This window comes from Felis catus, chromosome B4 (genome assembly GCF_018350175.1).
Source record: "Felis catus isolate Fca126 chromosome B4, F.catus_Fca126_mat1.0, whole genome shotgun sequence".
Taxonomy (NCBI): Eukaryota; Metazoa; Chordata; class Mammalia; order Carnivora; family Felidae; genus Felis; species Felis catus.
In genome coordinates this window covers 36,086,152-36,102,540 of record NC_058374.1, presented here as the reverse complement: position 1 = coordinate 36,102,540, position 16,389 = coordinate 36,086,152, and the positions used below count along the sequence as shown (strand labels likewise).

General features: G+C 46.5%; 1 protein-coding gene and 1 long non-coding RNA gene across 47 annotated transcripts in view; one reads left to right on the top strand and one right to left on the bottom strand.

Annotated features, from left to right (window-relative positions):
- Nucleotides 1-16,389, top strand: part of CACNA1C (calcium voltage-gated channel subunit alpha1 C) — a 753,388-nt gene that overhangs the window by 78,956 nt on the left and 658,043 nt on the right. For 10 of the 40 annotated variants that reach the window (XM_045061201.1, XM_045061198.1, XM_045061202.1 and 7 more), the window contains exon 1: nucleotides 12,943-13,634. The exons of 24 other annotated variants lie outside the window; for them this stretch is intronic. In XM_045061201.1, coding sequence (XP_044917136.1) covers nucleotides 13,586-13,634 — 49 coding nt within the window. In that variant the 5' untranslated portion in view covers nucleotides 12,943-13,585. Of the gene's footprint in view, nucleotides 1-12,941; nucleotides 13,635-16,389 lie in introns of those variants that run through there. 6 more of the 40 variants (XM_045061196.1, XM_045061190.1, XM_045061187.1 and 3 more) reach the window with 1 other exon arrangement.
- On the bottom strand, nucleotides 67-16,286 carry LOC109501414. Of its 7 annotated transcripts, none has more exons than XR_006600462.1 (7): nucleotides 16,049-16,286; nucleotides 9,191-9,460; nucleotides 8,431-8,514; nucleotides 8,136-8,214; nucleotides 7,806-7,850; nucleotides 358-419; nucleotides 67-265 (listed from the first exon to the last, which is right to left on the bottom strand). It is a non-coding gene; the product is annotated as an uncharacterized LOC109501414 (long non-coding RNA). The 7 variants fall into 7 exon arrangements; XR_006600467.1 differs by having other exon boundaries at nucleotides 9,370-9,460; XR_006600465.1 differs by lacking the exon at nucleotides 16,049-16,286 and adding an exon at nucleotides 9,808-10,845 and having other exon boundaries at nucleotides 7,806-8,514; nucleotides 9,191-9,248; nucleotides 9,370-9,460.

Below are 16,389 nucleotides of genomic sequence, written 5' to 3'. Positions count from 1 at the left end.
GAGGGAGACACAGAATCTGAAACAGGTTCCAGGCTCTGAGCTGTCAGCACAGAGCCCGACGCGGGGCTCGAACTCACGGACCGTGAGATCATGACCTGAGCTGAAGTCGGCCACTCAACCGACTGATCCACCCAGGCGCCCCAATAAATGCTTATTTCTTGCTTATTCTATATATCCAGAGGGGGTTTGTGGGAGAGGTTCTGCTGCACAAAGTCACTCAGGGATCTAGGCTGATGGATGCTTCTCAGTCTTGTAGCTGCACCATCTGGATTATGTGGCAGAAGAGAGAAAATGGGAACATCGCAATGGGTCTTTCATCACCTCAAACTTGAAGCGACACATGTCATTTTTACTTACATTTCATTAGTCGGAACTAGTCCCACAGTGTGTACAGGTACAGAGTAATTGAGAAGTGCAGTCTTCCATGTGCCCAGAAGGGGAGGAAAACAGAATATTATTGGAATTAAACTGTAGTAAAGTTGATATAGGTGTCAGTTCATAAGCAGCATTAATCATCTTGGAAAAAAATGATTACCAAGGTTTGGTGATAAATAATAAAACAACGAGGTTATATTCATTGCAAAAAATGATTATAGTAGCAGGACTGAACATGAGAAAAACAGAAAATTTGAATCTGTTTTGGAAAAAGGCAAAACTGGCAAACTTTGAAAGAATGAAACTTGTCTTCAAATATGACTTTTTTACCTAAGACCTCTTTAGTAGGTAGAGCTGGTTCTGCAGGGTCATATGAAGAGATAGTTCCAAGTCTCCTGTTGCACTTGAAAACTCTGCCAACTTCCTGACTCTACCAGTCTCCACCTGGTTACTGAATTGAAGTCATTTAGCAAGTTCATGATAGTCATCACTAGGAAGATATTCTTTTTGTGGACCATGTAAGCCCTTCAGCTTTGCTTTATCTAAGTTGTTACCTAGATGTGTTATGGGGCATTGACCTCACTGTAATTGTGGTAATGTTCAGCTATAACTTCTCCATCTCCTGGGACTTGGAAAATCACTTGTCAACAATTTAGAAGATAGAGTGACTAAGCCAGATCAAGCGTAATTAGTTATAGGAAATTTGGGTTTACTTTCTGAGAATGTAAATATTTGGAATTATTCTTATCTAAGTAGCTTATATTAGTATTCTTTCAGATTTAGTACAGGGAGGGGACTGCTGCAGGTTGGTCCAGGGTATCCCAATAAAAGATCCTTAGAATTTATAGTCAGAATAGAGGACCATCTTCAAAAAAGAGGTCTTAGGGAACAAACATCCTTCTCTTGTCCAATAAGGTACCCTTCCCCCAAATGTCAGGCAAAGGGCTACCTCACCTATGTCAGATCAAGAACCCAAAATTTTCAAGGCTATGAGAACTCTAGTCTAACGTGATTTGTGATCTTCTAGGGAAGCAAGGTGGAAATTAATGCCATGGAATTCTAAAAGGAATAGATGCAAAGTGACCACTCAATAAAGAATGATCCAGAGCACAGGTATGAACTGAACCATTATCCATGGGTAAGAAAGAGAAAAACCAGGTGTCAGAGAGAAAAGACATTTAATACCAGCTGAAATATCAAAGGAAAGGTGAAATTACCAAGAGTGGTATTAATAGGAGGGCTGTGGATTGAACAAGAGAGTTGATAACTGATTTCTGATGGCGGGGGGGGGGGGGGGGGACATGTTTTAAAGACAATAGAGAACTTAGAATGCATTTACAAAAGGATGGAGGGAGAGGAAAGAATGTTTATAAAGTTGGTTAGAAGAGGAAGGTTCTGGAAGGTTTACTGAAGAAAACACTTTACAGTTTACTTTGAAAAACATTTTCAGGGCACCTGGGTGGCTCAGTCAGTTAAGTATCCCACACTTGATTTCGGCTTAAGTCATGATCTCCCAGTTTCATGAGTTTAAGCCCTGTATCAGGCTCTACTCTGATAGTGCAGAGTCTGCTTGACATTCTCCCTCTCTCTCTGCCCTTCACCTGTTCATGCTCTGTCTCTCAAAATAAATAAATAAACTTAAAAAATTTTTTTTAAAAAAATAAAATAATAATATTGCTCCAAAAATAGTAAGATACCTAGGAATAAGCCTAACCAAAGAGGTGAAAGATCTATACTCTGAAAACTATAATACTGCTAAAAGAAATTGAATATGACACAAAGAAATGGAAAGACATTCTATGCTCATGGATTAAAAGAACAAATATTGTTAAAATGTCTATAATACCCAAGAGCACCTGGCTGGCTCAGTTGGAGGAGCATGTGACTTGATCTTGGGGTCATGAATTTGAGCTCCACATTGAGTATGAAGATTACTTAAATAAATAAAACTTTAAAAAATGTTTATACTACCCAAAGCAATCTACACATTTAATGTAATCCCCATCAAAATACCAACAGCATTTTTTCACAGAACTAGAACAAATAATTCTTTTTTTTTAATTTGAGAAAGAGAGAGAGAGAGAGAGAGAGCACAAGTTGGGCAGAGAGGCAGAAGGGGAGAGAAACAGAGAGAGAGAGAGAGAGAGAGAGAGAGAGAGAGAGAGAATACCAAGCAAGCTCCATGCTTAGTGCAGAGCCTGATTAGGGGCTCAATCTATCTTATGACCCTGGGATCATGACCTGAGCCAAAATCAAGAGTGGGACGCTCAACCTACCGACCCACCCAGACACCCTGAGAACAAACAATTCTAAAATATGTATAGAACCACAAAAGAACCTGAATAGCCAAAGCAATCTTGAAAAAGAAAAAGCAAAGCTGGAGGTATCACAATTCTGGACTTCAAGTTACATTACAAAGCTATAGTAGTCAAAAAAGAGTGGTACTGGCACAAAAATAGACACATAAATCAATGGAACAGAATAGAAAACCCAGAATGAACCCACAACTCTATGGTTAATTAATCTTCAACAAAGCAGGAAAGAATATCCAATGGGAAAAATAATTTCTCTTCAACAAATGGTGTTGGGAAAACTGGATAGGAACATGCAAAAGGATGAAACTGGACGATTTTCTTATACCTCACAAAAATAAATTAAAAGTGGATTGAAGACCTAAATGTGAGACGTGAAAACTTAAAATCCTAGAAGAGAGCACAGGCAATAACTTCTCTGACATCAGCCACAGCAGCTTTTTTTTCTAGATGAGTCCCCCCTGAGGCAAGGGAAACAAAAACAAAAATAAACTACTGGGATTACATAAAAATAAAAAAACTTCAAGGAGCCTGGGTGGCTCAGTTGGTTAATCATCAGATTCTTGATTTCTGCTCAGGTCATGATCTCACGGTTCATGGGTTTGAGCCCCACGTGGGGCTCCACGCTGATAGTGCAGAGCCTGCTTGGGATTCTCTCTCTCCCCCTCTCTCTTCCCCTCCCTCACTTGCTCTCTCTCAACAATAAATAAACTTTAAAAGAAAAAAAACAAAATAAAAAGCTTCTGCACAGCCAAGGAAACAATCAACAAAACTAAGAGGGAACTCATGGAGTGGAGAAAGATATTTGCAAATGACATATCTGATAAAGGGTTAGTACCCAAAATATATAAAGAACTTATAACATTTAACACTCAAAAACAAATAAACCAGTTAAAAAATGGGCAGAAGACATGAACAGACACTTCTCCAAAGAAGACACATAGATGGCCAACATACACATGAAAAAATGCTCATCATCACTATCATCAGGGAAATGCAAATCAAAACTACAATGAGATATCGCTTTGCACCTGTCAGAATGGCTAAAATTAACAACACAGGAAGCAACAGGTATTGGTGAGGATTTGGAGAAAAGGAACTCTTTTGTACTATTGGTGAGAATGCAAACTGGTGCAGCCACTGTGGAAAACAGTATGGAGTTTCCTTAAAATATTAAAAATAGAATTACCCTAGAGGTGGCTGGATGGCTTAGTCAGTTAAGTGTCTGACCCTTGATTTAAACTCAGGTCATGATCTCATGGTTGGAGGTTCAAGCCCCGCATCAGGCTCTGCGCTGACAGTGCAGAGCCTGCTTGAGATCCTCTCACTCCCTCTCTCTCTGCCCCTCCCCTGCTTGTGCTCTGTTTCTCTCAAAATAGATAAATAAACTTGAAAAAAAAACAAAAAACAGAACTACCCTACAATCCAGTGATCATACTACTGGGTATTTACCCAAAGAATAAAAAAAAACACTAATTCAAAGGGATACATGCACGCCTATGTTTATAGCAGCATCTACAATAGCCAAGATATGGAAGCAGTCCAAGTGTCCATCGATTGATGAATGGATAAAGGAGATGTAATACGTGTATACAATGGAATATTATTCAGCCATAAAAGGAATGAAATCTCGCCATTTGCAAAGACATGGATAGAGCTATTGAGTATTATGCTAAGTGAAATAAGTCAGTCAGAGAAAGACAAATATCATATGATTTTATTCATATGTGGAATTTAAGAAGCAAAACAAGCAAAGGAGAAAACGAGAGAGAGAATCAAGAAACAGACTCTTTTTTAAAAAAAATATTTATTTTTGAAAGAGACAGAGCTTGAGCAGGGGAGGGGCAGAGAGAGAGGGAGACACAGAATCCAAAGCACATTCAGGCTCTGAGCTGTCAGCACAGAGCATAATGTGGGGCTCAGACCCACCAAGGTGAGATTATGACCTGAGCCAAAGCCAGATGTTTAACCAAATGAGCCATACAGTAGGAAACAGACTCTTAACTACAGAGGACTGATGTGTTCCAGAGGGGAGATGGAGCAGGGTGGGTGAAATAGGTGGTGGAGATTAAGGAATATACTTGTTATGATGAGCACCAAGTGATGTAAAGAAGTGTTGGATCACTATATTGTACACCTGAAACTAATATTACACTGTACATTAAATAACTGGAATTAAAATGGAAAGTTAAGGGGCTCCTGCATGGCTCAGTTGGTTGAATGTCTGACTCTTGATTTTGGCTCAGGTCATGATCTCAGTGGCTCTGCACTGAGCATGGAGCCTGCCTGGGATTCTCTCTCTCTCTCTCTCTCTCTCTCTCTCTCTCTCTCTCTCTCCCTCTGGCCCTCTCCCCTGCTCACTCTCTCTCTAAAATAAAATTAAAATTTAAGATTAAATTTAAAAAAATAAAAAGAAAAGAAAAACATATTCTATCTAGCACAGGGAATAATTTTGGAATTGGCCTGGAACAGTTAAGAAGGTAAAGAGGTTAGGGAGGCTGAGTAGCAAAATGAACTATGGGGTTTAAAGTCAGGTCCACTCCTACCCAGCTGAGTTGGTGTGTGGACAAGTTACTTAACTTCCCCAAATGTCCAATTTCTTTAAATAAAAACTGGGGATAATGTTTACCCCACCGAGTTGTTATATGTGTGAAGTTGAGTATTGAGGGAAAGGAGTATCTTCTGTAGTCTAGCAACTGCGCTGGGTTTATTTGCCACTCATTCAAGTATTAACATATGCCCATAATTTCCATTTATAAATGAAGAACTGAGAGAGAGAAAGAGAGAGAGAGAGAGAGAGAGAGAGAGAGAGAGAGAGAGAGAGAGAGATTGCCCAAGTTTCAGTAACTAGTAAATATTGGACTTGAGATTGAAATGAGAATGGGTGAAGGGACTTAGTCTGAGTGAAGGTAGTATGTGAGATGAATGGAGACTCCTCAAAATATATGTCCATGTCCTAATCCATAGAACCTGTGAATATTACCTTATTCAGAAAAATAGTCTTTGTTGATGTAATTAACTGAAGGATCTTGAGATGAAGAGATCATCCTGGATTATCAGTGAGTCCACCAACAAATGATGTCTTAAATGTGAGGCAGAGACATATTTGACAGCCAGGAGAGGTGGAGGCAATGGTGACCACAGAGACAGAAATTGGAGTAATGTGGTCACAAGCCAGGGAATGCCAACAGCAGCCAGAAACTGGAAGAGGCAAAGAATGAATGGTCCCCTGGAGACCCTGAAGGGAGCATGACCCCGCTGGATTTTTTTGACTTCAGCCCTCAAATCTGAGAGAATAAATTTCTGTTGTTGTAAACCATCCATTTAGTGGTAATTTTTTATTGCAGCCCTACGACATTAATACATGTGGGAATGGCTTCCACTCTGTGAAGGCCCTTGAGCACCTGAAAGGTGGACACAATATTGGACTGGTTCTGAGACTTACTGAGGGGATTCCTTCTGAGGGTCAGCAGGTCATCCATATGAAGCTGACTTTCTCAGGGCCTTGACAAGTAATCAAGAAAGTCATTTTAATGACTTAGCTCTTCTTTGGGTGTCAGCTTTTCTTTGCAAAGAGCCATTAGAGATGAGGCCACTTGCCCCATTTTTCAGAGGGGGCAAACAGGGGGACAGCTACTTATGTGACTTAGCCTGGACCGCTGAGTTGCTGAGTTAGAAAAGAGAGTGCCATGATTTGAACTCACATGTGGCATATGAATTCTCCTGCGAGAACAGCTGGTCTTCAGGATTGGGCCATCAACCATCTTGCTGCTTTCTACCTTTGGGTGTTAAGTATTGCTGAAAGTCACAAGGGTGGGTATTTTACCACAACGTTATCCCTGCCATTTAAGCTTACTCTAGGATGAGGATTGAATTCCCCCCACACCTCAAACACTCTGGCCTCCTCTTTGGAATTGAAATTGGGGCTGAGCTGCCAGGAGAGCTCTCCTTAAATGCAATATATAAAGACAACCCAGTGGGTTAGCGGGAATCTGTTTTTATCCTATGGCTTCTAGATAAGTAGGTGAGGAGGAGGGATTCCAATGTGATATAGAACAGAAGTCTGTCAGTAGAGGTTCTTCAATACTGACATGGGTTATAAAGGCAGCAGGGTTATTGTGGGTCTCTCAAAAGGAGGGCAGGGATCACTCCACCCTCTTCAGCTCTGCTCACTGAATTGTGAGTAGGGCGAGTTTTCCTGAAGCCTTTCTCTCCCCTCCATTTTAGATCCAGTACCTGAATTGTCTTGTGTGGTAGAGTGGACTGCACACAGCCTCTGGATTTGCATAGACTTGGGTTCAAATCCCAATTTTAATGTGTTTATTTACTTATTTTGAGAGAGAGAGAGAGAGAGAGAGAGAGAGAGAGAGAGAGAGAGAATGTGAGCGGGGGCGGGGGACAGAGAGAGTGGGAGAGAGAATCCCAAGTAGGCTCTGCGCTGCTAGCATGGAGCTTGATGTGGGGCTTGATCTCACAAATGCTGAGATCATGACCCGAGCTGAAATCAAGAGTTGGACACTCAACGAACTGAATCACTCAGGCACCTTTATATTTTTTAAATGCTTTATAGTTTTAAATGGGCAGGGGTGAGTCTCTTTGGCAGGGCTGTGGTGGAGTCACATATTAGACACTTGATAAATCTTTCTTACGGGGATGAGGGATGATAACAACTTTAAATGAGCACATTGCACACTCCTTACCTGGATTATTAATTCTCCCAAGCACTCTAGAGAGGTAGGTACTATTGCTAGTTCCATTTTGTAGAAACTGGGCATTAGGAGGTGAAGTCAGGAGTCCACATTCCCACAGCTTATAGGAGGGAGGGCCTGATTCTACGCTTGGCCTGTCTCCAAAGACCAGGCTCTTAACCATGGTTAAAGCACCTGCCATGGTACCAGACACTCACTAGGTGTTATTAAGTGATGGTACTTAGTCTGAATTCAACAAGTATATATAAAGAGCACCTATGTTCTGGGCACTATTTACTCCTGAAAACATCTAGGCAAGTGACCTGGGAAATGCTGGGATGAATCAGTTAGGTTTGATTAAGGAAGCAGTACCCTCATGAGTACTGGGGGTGACAGGGAGGAAGGGATTGGTTGTAGGGCTGAGACTTACCCAGTGATGGGTCTGAAGTAGCTATAGATCAGCAGGGCCAGAAGTCTGGAAGAAAAGCCAGATGTGAGGTGGGAGAGAGTGAGGCGAAAGTGAAACCCCCAAAGGAACTTTTATTTTTCTCTTGCCACTTTCAACCTTGACTTTGAAACCAAAAGCTGGTATCCTTTACCACAGAACGGGACATAAGCTTTGCTCCAGACTCAGAGTAGCTGAAGGGGAAGATGTGGCAGGAGCTGGGGAAGGCTGTGGGCCCACACCAACAGGGAAAGTCCCCGGATGGGTCACAATGTGTTGACAAGTTTGAAGTAGCCCCCGTAGCCACACACTGACCTTCACAACATGAAAGCTGCCGTTTCACTTCTACCTTCCGAATGCTCCACAAATATCAGTTGTAGGCAATCCTGAGGAACTACATACAGAAGGTAATTCTAGGAAGGAATTAGTTAAGTTGGCCTGATGCAAAACCGCTGCACCGATGTTCCAATGGTGCCACTTCACTGATGCACATGGCCTTACTGAGGTACAGAGGGTAGGTAACCTCTTGGAAGGCGCATTGAGGAAGAGCCTTCTGACTCACTTCTTCCCTGGCAGCCTTGGGTCAGACAGAAAAAAAAGAAGAATGTACCTGTGATCCTACTTCCCAAAGAAAGCTCTTGTCAACATTTTGGTGTGAAGCCTTTGTAGTCTTTTTCTTAGTTCGAGTATACACCTAGTTCAAATATTCAAGAAAAATGGAATCTTAGCATACATGATATTTTATAACCTGTTTTTCTTTTAGTGTGAATAGCCTTTTCCATGTCATTAATATTATTCCTTAACATTGTTTACATCTGCGTAAGAATTCCACAGCATGAATGTACCTAGTTTATCTATGAAGTGGTTAATGGCATAGTCTCTGAAGACAGACTACAGGGGTTCAAATCCCAGGTCTTCCAACATTTGCTAGCTGTGAAAATGGGCAGGAGAGTTAGCTATCCCCAGTTTCCTCACCTGCAAAATGGGGGTAATAGTACTTCCCTCAGAGGGCTGTTCTGAAGAACAAATGACTTTTTATATGTAGATAACCTACCTCTATTCTGATATTATTTAATCAACCTTCTAAATTGAATATTTAGATTGTTCCCAAGCCTTTCACCAAGGCTTTCACTTTTACACATACACCATAATTAACAAATTAAGTATAGTAAATATTTGTGGTTACATTAGGGAATCTCTTCCAGAGTGAATCATGAACTCTACATACATTGAGTGTCCATAATGTACAAAACATTATGCTATACACAAAGAAAAATGAACACAGTTCTCTTCCTTAAGACATTTGAAATGCAGTGGGGGTGGAGAAAAGGCACATTTATATACAAATATAATACTATGTACAAACATACCAGCAGGTAGACAGAGGGCACAAATGAAGAACTGTGGGAGAGGAGAACACACCTTCAGCTGGGGAATCAGACAGGCAATGGAAGAGATAGAAAGACTTCGCCCTCTGCTCCCATCACCTCCCAGATCCTCAAATCAGAATTCAGAGTGGTTTTAGTTTGTCAGGTTCAGAATTTGTTACCTCGAGAGAGAGCACCAAGGGCTGTGTTCCAAAGGTTCCAGGGATACAGGTGTACAATGCAAGACCAAATATTTAGGAAATACCTTTTTTTCTGGAAAAGGAAAGAACACATTTCACAGCTGAATAGAGAAGTGAAAAATGAAACTAAAGAAGCATGAAGGTAATATTTACTTGCTAGATTTATACGGTGCCTACCTTTAGAAAAGCCTGGCTATAAATGCAGCATGTGCCCTCCCCTCCCGCCCCCCCCCCCCAACATACATATACTCTGTTCTGTTATCAGGCTCTGAATTCTCTGAAGCACATTTTGCGGTCATTTTACTATCATTTTAAACTCTTCATCCTTCTACCCACCCCAGATCACCCTCAAACATCCTCTCCAAGAGTAGATGTTTGGAGTCAGACACTCCTAGGCTAAATCCAGACTCTACAGTTTACCTGCTGGGTGACCTTGGACATGTAACTGAAGTCTCTAAGTCTCAGTTTCCACATCTATAAAATGGGGACCCGAAGAGCAATATCACATCACCTATTGCACCTAGGGCTGCAATGAGGATTACACGAGTGAGGCCTGTAAAACATTTACACAGTGCAGATCACTCAATGGTGTGATCACTTATCACTCTGACATAGGCCTATAAGGAAGGCCTTAAGGAAGAGAACTGTGTTCATTTTTCTTTGTGTGTTCATTTTTCTTTGTGCATCCTGAAACTAAGTGGAAGAGATATTTAGATTTTTGTCATTTCTAATTTTCTCTGTTAGGTTGAAAATTGAGTATGAAAACACCAGAATGGTGAAGAAGTCAGATTTCTCCTGTAACCAACAAAATCTAGACTGTTTCTAAATCTAGGCTGCTTTTCTAAAGGTAGGCACTGAATAATCTAGACTGTTCACAGGAGAATGAGGATGACTGATAATGTTTAATGCCTCTCCCAGGGGGTATTTGCATTTTTAACTGGGGCCAAAACCCTTGGCCAAAGGAATAAAGATGGAATGGTGGGATTTCAGCTACCAGGCAGGGGACAGTGGGAAATATTTTGATGTAGTGAATTTTAGTACTCTTAAACCATTTCAGGCACTCATTCATTCATTCATTCACTCATTCATTCATTCAATGCATATTTATTAAGTAACTACTGTCTGCCAGACATTGTTTTATGCACTTGAGATACAATAGTGAACAAAATAGACAAAGATCTCTGTCCTCATGGGTTTCACATTTTAGTGGGGACATAAAGACAATAAATAATATAATTAATGAATAAGTAGGCTTTATTACGTTACGGATTAAATACCATGTAAAAACTAGAGAAAAGGGGAGAGTGGCAGTCCTGGGGGGAGGTTGGACAGGTTGCATACTAAATATGGTGGTTAGGGGGCGCCTGGGTGGCTGGGTCGGTTAAGTGTCTGACTTCAGCTCAGGTCAAGATCTTGCAGTTTGTGAGTTCGAGCCCTACGTTGGGCTCTGTGCTGACAGCTCAGAGCCTGGAGCCTGCTTCGGATTCTGTGTCTCCCTCTCTCTCTGCCCTCCCCCTGCTCACGCTCTGTCTCTCTCTCAAAAACAAACAAATAAATAAATTAAATAAATAAATATGGTGGTTAGGATGAGCCTCATTGAGAAAGTGACATTTCCCCACTGTTTTGAAGGAAGTGAGGGAGTTCACCAACTGGACATCTGAGCAAAGAGTGTTTCTCAATGGGGACAGTTAGAGCAAAGGGCTCAGGGAATGTGTGTGTGTGTGTGTGTGTGTGTGTGTGTGAGAGAGAGAGAGAGAGAGAGAGAGAGAGAGAGAGAAAGAGAGAGACAGAGAGACAGAGAGATGGAAAGGGAGAGGGAGGGAGATGGAGATGGGGAGGGAGAGGGGGAGACAGGAACTGAGAGAGACACAGAAAGAGAAAGGGGCAGTGGGAGAGATCATTCCTGTAAGTGCTTGGGGAACAACAAGGATTCAGTGTGGCTGGAGCAGGTGGGAGAGCACTAGGAGATGAGAAGTTGTGCACTACTGTTCAGGTGAGTTTGTAGGCTACTCTAAGGAACTTGGCTTTTACTAAGTGAAATGGGAACCACTGGAGGGTTTTGAGCAGAGGAGTACAGTGATGTGACATTTTAAATGGATCGTTGTGACCACTGTATTAGGGATATACCAAAGGTGGGGAGGGAAAGGTACACCAGCGGGATCAGCTACTGCAGAAACTCAGGTGAAGGATGATGTTGGCTCAGACCAAGGGGACAGCAGGGGAGGAAATGAGAAGTGGTAATATTCTGCATTTATCCGAAGGTAGAACAAAAGGGATGTAGGAGGATGAGAGAAAGGAGTCAAGAATGACTCCAGGTGTTTGGCTCCATCAGCTGGGATGAGGAAGGCTGTGTGAGGAGGAAGGCACAGAACATAAGGAATTCAGGGTTTGGATATGTCAGGTTTGAGGTGTCTATCCGACTCCCAAGTGGAGACTGAGGTTGGCTGTGTAGCCTGGCACTCAGGAAGTCTGGGCCGGAGATACAAATTTGAGATAGACAGTTGCTTAAAGGCATGAGGACAGATGGGATCACCCAAGGAATGAGTGTGGATGGGAAGTGAGGCGGTCTGAGGGCGGGAAGGTAAAGGTTTTCCCAGAGGGAATTGCAGGTTCCCCTGCTAGAGCTGACGAAGGTCCATTCTAGAGCAGCCCGGGCCTGCAGGGGGTGCCCTGGAACTGGCTGTGGTTGCAGTGATGGAGAGAAATGTTTGCTTCTCCGGGAAGGAGAGACGCTCAATAGATTCCTTCGGGAGTGGCAGGAATAATTAAGAGAAGTAGGTAAGGATATCCTAGTAGCACACGTGCTCGGCTGCCTCCAAGGAATTGGAAAACCTGGGTCTATTAATCTGTTCAGACATCTGGGCACCACCGCCTAGCCTACGAGGCCCCGCCTCTCCAGCCCTTTCTCTCTCTCTCTCCCCTCCCCTCTTCCCATCCTCGCCTCTACATGTCACTTCTACAACCGCTCTGATTATAATTGATCAAACAGAATCACGGAATCACGGCTCATTTTGCTGTTTTGTTCAGTGGCCCGATCTGCAAAGAGACTCTGGTAGTTGGGCGGATTGTATTCTCCCCTCTTGGAATTCCGCTCACAGAGGCCTTCCCGTCGTGGTCTGCCGCGCAGGGACACGCCGGTGCCGCCGAGGATAACGAGGGCGGGGGGCTGGAGGCAGGCGGGGTGGGGGTGGGGGACGCGGCGCCGGCGGCGGGGCGCGAGGGGGTGTGTCCGCGCCCCGGCCCGCCCGCCCCCCCTCCCGCCCTCCCCGGGGGCGCCCCGCGCGGCCCCTCACCCCCGCCCCTCGGCGGGCCCGCCGCCTCGCCTCGCTCCCCTTGACGTCATGTGGGCAGCAGGCTGGCTCGCGCGGCGCGGCCGAGGGCCCGAGCGGGTGCTCAACTTCGGGCTCAAGTCCGCGCGGTGCGCCCTGAGCCGTGCGCCCGGCTCCCCGCGCGCCGCCGCCGCCGCCACATCTGGAAGCGTTCAGCGCGTCTGCTTCCAGCGCGCCGGGCGGGCGGGCGGGCGCGGGCAGGGGAGGGCGCGGGCGCGGCGGGGCTGGGCTGGGCGGCAGTGAGCGCGGCGCTCTCTCGCGCGCCCGGTGTCTCCCTCTCCCTGCCTCTGCAGAAACAGCTCCCTGCCAGAACGGCGCTCGGCGCGGCGCGGCCCGGAGCGGCGGCGGCGCCTCTTCCTGCCTGCTAGCCCTCAGGAGTTGCTGGATCTTTTTGACAGAAAAAAGCCGACAGGGGCCTCGAGGAGGACTCGCCACGAGCGGGCAGAGACGGTTCGGCCCCCTGCTGGCCCGGGCGGACCCCTCTCCCCCCGTCCAGGGGTCCGCTGCTCCCCCACTCCCCTCCTTTCCACCTCTTCTCGCTCTGCCTCTCTCGATTTATTTTTTCGAACGGTGTAGCCGCCAGAGGTGCGGTGCTAAATTCTTGGAAGGGGCCCGGATGTACTGAGGATGCATTACAATTTCACAAAAGGAGGCAGTAGTGGAAAGGAGCAGTTTTTGGTGTTTGATGCAATAATGGGAATCAGGTAATCCTCAGAAGGGAAGAAGAAAATACTGCAGATCCACGGCTTCCTTGAATTTGCACGAAAGCCGCCGACCTCGGAGGAGGGATTAATCCAGACCCGCTTGGGGGTGTTTGGCCATTTCTTCCTCTTTGTGGCTTCTTCTCCTTTTAAAACAATTTTTGGTCAATGGTCAATGAGAACACGAGGATGTACATTCCAGAGGAAAACCACCAAGGTAAGGCTGGACCCCGCCGCCTCGCCGGGGCTCCAGCCCGGTCTCCCGCCCGGTCTCCCCGCCCTCTCCACCCCTCTCCCGCTCTCCCCCGCGCGCTCCCCGCGGCCCCTGGGCCGGTCCCTGCGGAGTTGCCCCGGGCTGCGTCCGCGAGGGGCGCCGGGCAGCGGGGCGCCTCCGCCTCGCCCGAGCGGCCGGGAGCCCGGCGGGACCCGGGCCGGAGCCGCCCGCGAGCCGGAGCGGAAAATTCCCGCCCCTCCCCCTCCCCGTGCCCGGCTTCTCCAGAGCATGTGTTTCCTATGAAATTCCAGGCGAGGGGGAAAAGTTCCCCAAGTGTCTGCTCTGCCTCGCTTTCTCGCGTTTGCCTGGGAAGCCCAACTGCCCGGCCGGCGGCGCCGGGGGGGAGGGGGCGGCGCCGAGCCCCGCGGGCCAGGGTCCCTCGCCTCGCTCCGGGCGCGGCTGGGAGCGCGCGCGCGCACCCCGCCCCAGGTCGGCCTCGCGCCCCCGGCAGCCGCCGGGCGTCCCGCTTGCAGCCGGGCGCCCCTTCCCCCCGGCAGCGCGCTCCAGGTGGCGGGTGGGGGCCCGGGATGCAGATGTGAGACTCGGCGCCTCTCTCCCTCTTTCCCGTCTCCCTCGCTCCCTCTGTCTCCCTTCCTCTCGCCCGGCTCCCTTTCTCCTCTCTTCCTCTCTCCCTCTCTCCCCCCCGGCTCACCTACACCCACCCACCTCTCTACTGCCATTGACCCCGAGTGCACCTACGCCCCGTGTGTTCTTATTCGCACCCACATGTGGGCTAGCACCTGAGGATGTAAGCAGTTAGAATTCGGGCGGTGTGTGGGCTTTGCTTTTTCATGTTTTAAGGAAATAATGAAAGGGTGTGCCAAGCTCACGCGGCTGCACACTATTGCCCAGTGTTTTGCCAGCATCTCCATCCTTGGCATCAAGTGTCACCAGCTCCCCCCAGTGAGGGGGAAAGGCTTTCAGGTAACTCCCCACTTCTTGGAAACTTTCTCCCTCACCCCCATCCCCATATTAACAAGTTATTATGTTTTGGCATTGCTCAGCAGTTAAGGTTATGATGGAGTGTGGAGGGTTGGTCTTGCTGGAGTGTGGCAGCCTCCAGCTTCATCTCTGTCTTGTCTCTATGGCTTTCTCTGTCTTTTTTGGGTGTAGTCTTTCCTTTTTCTCTCCCAGTTTCCCAAGCCTCCCTGTTTACAATCTTCCTTTCAATTTCTTCCTCCTGAATACCTGTCGCTGTTAGTCCTGTTACTTCCTGGGGTATACTTTAAGTGATTCTCTGAGGACCCCAGCCTGGTGTGTGTGGGGGGAGCGGTTGTCTCCATGTCTCTTTTTTCCAGCCTCCTCCTACCCCCATCTCCACCATTTGGGGACAGAGCCCCTGTCCTTTAGAGCCACCTGGCTGGTCTCTGTCCATCCTGAAACCGATTTGAGGGTCAGCTGTCCCTTTGCTTTCCAGCTGGGGTGGCAGCATGAGGATTTTGACTTTTTGGTAGAAAGAATTTTGTCAAGGGCCATGGGTTCTAGGGTGAGCCAGGGCTTTGTCATTAGGGCAGCTTCTGTCCCTGGATTTCTCAATGCCATGACCCCATCCCTCACCTGTTCCCCTGTCCCCTTTCTAGCAGATGGAGCAGTGGATGCATTAGGAGGGAGAGGGTGAGAAACACAAAGGAAAGGGTGATATTTGTGAAGTGTGGGGATGGATGTCTCCCCTCCAGGCTCTCAACTCGGTGTGAGCAGCCTTGAAGAGGAGAGCTCAATAGTATTGTCCTTACTATCACTAATGATGGCAGTATACTGTGGTAAGAATTATTATTCGCATAACGATAATATTAGTTTACCAGGTCCCCTCTTACTGCAGGATAAACCCCTCTTGGCCCCTTTCCTTTCTTTTGCCCCTTTGTTCCCTGGCATCCTTCCTCCCACCCCATATGCAGGGAGCAGACATTAAAAGTAGGAGCACTGACCCTGGAAAGGTTTATGAGAAAGATGGAGGGACAGGAGCAAGTGAGCCGTGACCAGGAGCTCTGCCTTTCCAGCAACATGCCAACAAACACTATGGCAACCTGAATTCCAGTTCTCTCCCTTGAAGCTGCAGTGATTATATAATTCACAGGAGCAATTTTGCCTCCATTCCTGGATGCGGTTCTCAGGTGAAAGAGCACCAGGATCCCTGTCTCCCCTCCATTTCCCATCCCCCTTTCCCTGGTCTTTGGCATTGCCCAGGGTTTTTTTGCAGGGAGGCGAGATGGAGGGTGATGGAGGTAGGGAAGGGCAGACCTGGAAAAGCACGAATATCTACAAGGAAGGGGTTGCTGTGGTTTAATAACCAAAGGGGTGATGAAACATAATTGGGGGTTAGAGTTTCAGGAAAGAGAGTAGAGAAGCCAAACAATTACCTCAGATCAGTGATGGTGACGAACCAAAGAGTGGAGAACTGAAAAAGTTGCCAGTGGTGGGGCTTTACATTCTTCTCTTCCTGACAGAGTTGAAGGCACTGGATGCACTGGCCCTTTCTCCCCAGCTTTTCAGTGCTGTGTGTGTGTGTGTGTGTGTGTGTGTGTGTGTGTGTGTGTGGGCGCGCGTGTGCATTGAGAGTTGGGATATGGAGACCAGTGGCCAGTGCATTGGGATAGCCTGAAGGTTCACTGAAGGACTGGCTTTTGACCCTGGGCTTCAGGCTGGGAGTGGCTCATGTGGGCCTTGCCTCACCTCTGGTGCCCTATCTACTCGGTCCCAC